At 42.0% G+C, this 7,703-nt stretch overlaps 1 protein-coding gene across 1 annotated transcript; it reads right to left on the reverse strand.

The window, feature by feature from the left end:
* Positions 1 to 1,856: 1,856 nt before the first annotated feature.
* LOC147702033 (uncharacterized) lies at positions 1,857 to 4,532 on the reverse strand. Its single transcript, XM_086929394.1, has one exon. It carries the CDS (start codon positions 4,530 to 4,532, stop codon positions 1,857 to 1,859), a length of 2,676 nt encoding a protein of 891 aa, XP_086785520.1.
* Positions 4,533 to 7,703: the final 3,171 nt, after the last annotated feature.

The following is a 7,703-nucleotide window of genomic DNA, read 5'->3' on the forward strand; positions in this document are numbered from 1 at the left end:
TTTGTCATAAAATGCTTTTGAATATATCAATTTAGAATTTGTCAGCATTGTTTTCATTCCTGTTTTATCTAACAGTTTGTAATAAAATGTTTCTGCATCACTGGTGTTAAACCCTGAGAAGTATTTGAATTTCTCAAAAAATGCTTTAGAACTGCTTTTAGGTGGTGTAGCACAATGTTCCCATTGATTATACATAAAAACATTTCTAGGCTGTGCAGATTTATGCAAGTAATGATCCCCATAGTGGGTGTAACAGAATAACTGCTCATAACTAGATGAACCTTGTAAATAATCATGATCTGTGAATCTAGCTGACATAACTAAATCAGACATCATGTCATTAATACTGTTAAAGTCCCAATCATCAGAGAATGTACTAGGTGTCACAAAGTCACTTAAGGAAACCTTTAGTTGATGAGGATACTTCAGGATTTCGACCGGACCATAGATCTCATAGTCTGTTTTCTCCCATACTATCCCACCAGGTATTGGAATTGCTGTGACATTTACTGTTGACAGTTCTCTTTTCTTCACGTGGGATGATCTGTGTGGTTTCAGAACTAGGTTGATGTTCTGACTTGCTGTGTCCATTCAATTGTAATAAACTTTCCTAAAATTAAAACTAAAATTAGGCATAGTAGGAGTATGAATACCCCTGAGATAATCCACTGCTCAATCAACGGTGAATCCAGATATAGTTCTTTGATTTGTTGAAGGAGTCCTGTTGTATTTTCTTCAGAATACTTTTTTGTTTCTGGCATCACTTCGGGGTCGTTTTGATCTTCAGAGAAGTTGTCGAAGTTGATGAAATAACCAGAGGCAGTTCTGTCAATTAATGGGATTGTTCTTTCAATCTGTCTCTCGGTAGCACTTTCTGATGCCACATCATTGTAGATTGGTGATGTTTCTTGACGAACTGTTTCAATCTGTGTTTCAAGAGGCACGAGTTCCATGGCATTATTGCATAGTCCTTCATTGTGCACTGCAGGCTGATCGAATGTGATTAGTCTTTCAGTTTGAACCTCTTGGATTGTTGCAAGTTTGGGTATTCTGTTGTTTCTTGGGAGTCCACTGGGCCTACTGTTGATTATAGGCCACATGCTTGTGGTTTTACCAGATCGATAGACACGACTCTGTTCTCCTTTTTACCAGCAAGGGGCGGTAGCACAACTGATCTTGTTCCGGTGACTGCTAAGACAGGTACTGCTTTTCTGTAAGAAGGCCCAAATTCCTTCTTCACCGCGATCTTTTCTCTGACTAGATCCCTAATCTTTGGAATCCAGACAGGCCTTGCTGGGGCTGTTGCTGGTGGTGCCTCATCAGTGGTAGTTGGCTGTGGCTTTAACTTTATGTTGCTTAAGGATTTTCTTGTTTCATTCAGTTCCTGTAAAACAGCCAAACGATCCTTTACATCAAAGTGCGTTGTTTCTTCTTGTACCACTGACATCTGACTATCGAGGTCCTGAACACGCATTCTAATTCCGAACAATAGTTCGTATGGGCTGAAACTTTTAGAGAATTTCTTGGCATGTTGTTAAGACTAGTTTGGACACTTGGACACTTTGGACACAGCCCCTGAACCTAATACCTTCGCAGTTATAGATTGCTTTATGTCACGGTTTTTTCTTTCTACCACACTATTCCCTTACGGGGTATGACAGACAAGAATACCGCAACCCAATTCCCATGCTAGACATGGCCTCCTTATAAGCTCGAGAGCTGAAAGCAGGACCCTGGTCAAAATGGAACGTGGTAATTGCGTATGTGCCGATATTGACTCGCAAATCTTTTATAACCGTTCTAGCGTCAGCCGAGCGCAGGAGGCCTCATCTTTTAAGTGCATTTCGCCTTAACTGTTAATAGGACGCAGGATGGGGTGTAGGCAGCGTTACGCTCTTTCTGACTGGTAGCCGGTAGCATGGTTCACCACTGCGATCCCTACTGCAGTTTTCACAGTTGTTTACATATATTTGGTGTTCTACACTCATTCCCGGCCACCAGTATACTGATTGTAATTCAGTAAGTGATTCCTTGATCTCTCTGTGCCTAAGACCCAGACCCATATGTGCGTCTGCTATTAAAAATATTCTCTTGTTTGTGTTTGGAATTACTCTGTCCCCCACTCCAAGGATTCGAGCAAAAGGAACGGAGTTTGCATCGATTATGTATGCATAATTGAGTGGATAGTTCACGGGTAGTGCTGCACAGTCGCCTTTTACGGTCGTTTTTACTGCCAGCATGGTTTCCCCGTCTATGTATTTATCTGTACGCTTTTTTGTGGCTACGGAAGCCGGTTTAGTTGCTTCCGCTGTGGCTGTATTAGCCAATGAATTCCCTGCAACGTGAACGCCATCACGTTGAAGACTCTGTGCGTGAATCACGTGAGTCTTTTGTAGTTCTTTGTGTAAAAGAGCTACCTCGTTCCAGAGCAATTTATGCTTTATTGTGGCACCTGTGTCATCTTTGTAATCGTTTTCAATCCAACTCTGCAGTTTATTGTTGTAAGAGTTGACGCAAAAATGAGAATCGCACACGATAAGTGTCAGGAATTCACGTTCTGCATTTTCGAGCGCCATCTTTAAAGATCTGATTTCAGTTCTCTGAACCGAACAGTTTCTTACAGATTCAGTTTTTGTTACTTTCGGTCTGAATTTACCGCACAGCCAACGACCTTTAATGATCGCACACGCTGCATTGTAGGATTTGCTCTCTACGTTGAAATGCTGTACAAAGCTATCTGTATAGATTATACAGGCGTATTGTGGGAGAGGCAGAATTTCGATTGGCAGAGGATATTCTTCTTCATATTCTAAATCATTCAGTTCTTCAAATTGCGGGGAGAAATAGTATTTCACGTCTTCCGCTCCTAGAGAATCTATGCACTGTATCCATTTCGAATCTAGTGCCACTGTAGGCAGGTTTACCGGGCTGAATAGCGCCTCGAAGGCGGATTCCGCTGTAAGGATATTAATCCGTTTGCCGTGTGCTAGTTCTCTTTCATTTGCTAATGCGATTTGCACTGCTTTCACAGTTCTTTCTGTGGGACTGAATGTTTTTTCTGCTTGTGTGTACAAGTGAGATTTAATTGAAATAGGTACCTTTTCTCCCTCATTAGAGGTCAGGTATGTGAATCCGCATCTTCCTGGGATGACTCGGATTACAAGATCGATCGTGTTGTCACGTGTATCTAATTTTGTTTTTGCTAACATGTCTGTTTGCAGTGATCTCAAAATTTCTGTGTGTTTTTGAGTCCAATTGATTTGTTTAAAATCAGGTTTAATTAGTTCGTAGAGAGGTTTAACCCTCTCTGCGTAATTTAGAATGTAAGTTCTTCCGAAATTTAGAAAACCTAGTATGGATTGTAAATTCTTCAGCGTTTTTGGAACTTGGAGTACAGCGCACTTCTCTAAGAAGTTGTCCGCTAGGCTTTTCCCTTCACTTGATAATTTGTACCCTAAGAACAGTACTGTCAGATGGGCAATTCGAGACTTTTTAAAGTTGAATTTGTAACCCTCTGCTGCGAACCCAAGTATAATGGTGTTCACTCTTTTCAAGTGAGTATCCAAGTCGTTGTCTGTGAGATAAATATGATCTACATAAGACAAAGCTTCATAATCATAGATTTGTAGTAACTCTGTTACCCTAGCTGAGAATAGTTCTGGGCTGTTCTTTAACCCCTGTGGGAGGCGACAGAATTTTTTCTGCGACCCAAATGCAGAGAAAGCGGTCAAATATCTGCTTTCTGGTGCAATGTTTTGACAAAAGAAACCATTAGAAATGTCTAATGTCGTTTTATATTTTTTCCTAACTATGTTATTCATTAGGGCTGCACTATGCGAGTTTTGTACTGCAAAAGTTTTGCAACATGTATTAAGATGTCTGTAGTCCAAAACTAGACGATATGAATTGTCTGGCTTGGAGACAGGAAACAAAGGATTGTTCATTTGAGAGGTGCATGTTTCAATCACCCCCTGGTACTCAAGTTGATCTAAGATCTCCCTGACTTGTTTTTTAGCTTCTTGCTTTATGGGATACTGCCGTTGGGCAGTTGGTTCACTTTTTAATTGGATTTTGTGAGGAGGTGAGTCCTCATCCCACCCTACATGATTTTTATATAATGCAGGTGCCTGGGCTACTGCCCATTTCCTTGCATAAGTATATTTTTTGTGAATCGGAATGTGATTCGAGAAGGCAGGCATAATCACTTCTTCGCCACGAGGGCACTCCCTGACAAACTCCGGGGGCCAATCTTTTTCAGCTAACAGAATATCATAGCCTTTTGAGAGCTTATCCCAAAATAGACCCTTAATTTTCCTAGTCTTATCACCCTCTATACGCAATGTTATTTCGTATATTTTATGGGGCTCGCTAAGTCTGGCGTCGGCAGTTTCAACCTGAATGTATTCATTCGTGTCCACTGTCTCCAGATGACTCATCAAGATCTTGCGCGCTATACTGATTTCTGCTGCACTGTCCAACATTGTCAATGCCCACTCCCCGTTTTTCAACTGTGTCCTCAGTATTCTCGGCATGGTTGATTACTCTAATACTGGCTACCTTCTTTTTCTGAAATTGAGATTTCTTATTTTGAGCAGGTTCCTTGTCTTTGGACTTGGTGTGCTCTCCTGGGTCTGACCGTCCTCTTTTTTCCGAATTCTGTGGAAGAGATCGAGAGGGACGTGTATCAATACTTTGATATCAGGTTTTTTTAGATTATCCCTATTTCTAAGGTTATATCTTTTCTCAGAGGGCTCCCGCTGGGGAGACTGGCGTTCTCGAGTCGGAGTTCTTTCCCTCCGTCGAGGAGACCTTCCCCTGGACTGGAAAACTTTTTCCTTGGGAGTGGATTGTTTATTTCCATCCCAGCTCTTTTTAGGAGTGTTTAAATTATTTTTAATAAATAATTTTTCAGGATTTTCGAACAGTTGGGGCTTTACTGGTTTTCCACCCAAGCTGTCTCTACCCAATTCTTCATAGCATTTCTCTATGATTTTTGCAAGCTCAACAGGATCTTCTATAACTGTTTCCTTCAACTTCTGGCGGATCGCCACAGATGCTGCTTCTCCTTTTATGTTGGCTAATAATATAGCCGAGACCTGCTTGAAGTCTTTCAGTAATTTCATACCTAGATTTAAAGCGGGCTCTGGACCGTATTCATTTTGAATCTGTTTTAGCACTTCTGGTATTACCGCCATAGACGGAACACCATGTGTTTTTGTGTAAATGGAAGCAAAGACTGTACCCCAAGTGTCACAGTCCTCCATGTGTGGTGCGATTCCCATAGGAAGGCAGATGGTCAAGATTCTGTGTTTCTCTATAGGGGTAGTATCAGGAAATACTGCCACTATTTGAGTGATTTTCTGTGCTAACCAGAAAGGAATTTGTTCCCGTTTTACGGGTGTTTTACCAAGACATGACTGTATGTTGTGTGGTGTAATTTTATTTGTGTTCCCCTGATGAGGGGTCAGCTGTGGTGTATTAACAGCTGGTTGGACTGTTGCAGTCCGCTTTACATATTGGACCAATTGCCTATGTATTTTTATTAATGTGTTTAGCTGTACTAACAGCTCTTCTCTAGACATTTTTACAATGTCAGGATGTGGTGTGTAGCTGGCTAGAACCGGCCACGTGGCTCCTGGTCTACCTAGTGGACCGAGCCTAGTTATGTGATCAGTATGTTTTAGGGCGCCATTAAACCAGAGCAGGTGCTCTTGAAATTTAAGTGGAATTTCAATCTCCTCGAAAGGAGCATACTCTTCCGGAGGTTTCTCTATTTTGTAATAGTGAAACTCTTTTGTTCTAGCGTTTACCGCTGGCAAGTTTATCCATGAATAGAATACCTCTGTCTGCCGATACTCGTGAGCCTCTATCACGAAAATTACTGTACCACCTTGAGGTGTCAGTCCGTTTTCTATAAGTTTTAAAGTTTTAGATTTTCTTAAGTGGACCGGGATGATAATTGCATCCGGGTCTGTGTATTCGGGACCTTGCTGAGTCGCATCTGCTGCGGCCCCAGTGGTTCCGTTTTCTACTGGCATTGTTAAAATGCAAGGTTTGCAGAGTAGGTCTCTAAGGATACAAAGATTAGGTGCACAATATTTTGGAACACTGTATCCTTCAACGTTGAATAAACCAGAGCTTTACATAGGAATCTCTTTCTACTGAGTTCGGGCGGATTTTAACCTTTCACCCACTCCAGACGTCTATTGGAGTATTTACGGGAGAAAGGGGTCTGTGTGAAATATGCACGACTGAGTTACTCTAACTGTCTTGCGTTAGTTTATCGCCTTACCAAACGTTTGGGCGCCATGTAGTGTAGTTCCTAGTTTCCCACTAGGCCCTGCGCATTGGAATAACATAAACAGTAGTATCGACGTGAAACTGCGGATACCCCAGGCCTCCACTGACTATGCTAAACTTAATTGGGCTGTGTTACCAACTAGCTCAGAGGTCACTGGAAACTTTCTTCTCTGCATGGGAAGTGATCAGCTTCCTTGGCACAGACAAGAAGGGATTCAGCTTTCCAACAACCGTGCAACATGACAACTTTGCTCCTCAGATCAAGAGTCAATCTCTAGGGTCGTGTGAAACAATAGACATGTATTTCACTCAGTCAGTCTAGTGCAGTTTACTTTCACGAGATGTAGAGAATAGAGAGACGGGCGTTTGTCAATAAAGGGTTAACATTTATTGAACAGTCTTTCTTCTCGTACAAGAGAAATGTATTGCCACAATTGCAAGACTTGTTATTATAAAAAGTACGTACAGTAAGATAAGGATTGCGAAATAGAACTGTAAAAGCATTGATATGGTTTCTTAGCCATACAATGGTTTAAAAGTAATAAAACATATATACAGTCATATATACATTAGGCTAACATACTCAACTGGTGCTTCTAACTATGCCTACCCCAGTGTGCCTGACCTAAGCCTAACACGTGGAAGGGGAGTAAGTAAGTAGCTTTAAGTTAAGTTGGTTTTGCCAAGGTTTGTTTCAAGAATTCTCGTCTAAGGGTTTAGTCAACACCATACGTCTGAATAGAATGATGGAGGATTGGTATCTCCTTCAGGGGTCACTCTCGATATCCCAATCACCCGCGAGGGTAGACCGGAAACGCCGGAGCTGGATTTCTCTGCACGAGAAAGGCAGCGGGTCTCTTCAGCGCGTCGAGGAAGGAGGGGGGACAGCGTCCGCGGGCAGCTGGAATCTGCTGGATGTCTTCGCAGAGGGACGGCTGTTCAGCTCCTAAGCGTACTGCACCATAGTTCGCGCTTTAGCAGCGATAATGGTATCAGTAGCTTCACCACCACAGGGACAGCGGGCTGCAGCGACAGAGTGCTAGATTTACCAACACGGGGTCTTGCAGGCAGCTAGCATCAGCAACAGTAGCTCATTGCTTAAGGCAACGTTGGTAATATTTATACCTGACAGGTGCCGGGTTTGACGCAAGTTTGCTGGACATAAGACGTCAATTAAAGATGTCACTAGGAAGTGATAGTTATCAGTTGCTCATTAGAGTTCCATTACTAATCAAAACACAGCAAGCGGGGATTTCCAGGTTTGCTGAGTTTTTATCTTGTTGAAGAACTCGGATTTGCTTTCACTCTATGCAATGAGAGGTGCAACTCCTACCTATTACATATTATAGAGTATTATAGAGTATTTTCTGTTTACATACAACTTATTGTATCATTCCCAGCCC

Source organism: Lissotriton vulgaris, chromosome 7 (assembly GCF_964263255.1).
Source record: "Lissotriton vulgaris chromosome 7, aLisVul1.2, whole genome shotgun sequence".
In the NCBI taxonomy this organism is placed as follows: domain Eukaryota; kingdom Metazoa; phylum Chordata; class Amphibia; order Caudata; family Salamandridae; genus Lissotriton; species Lissotriton vulgaris.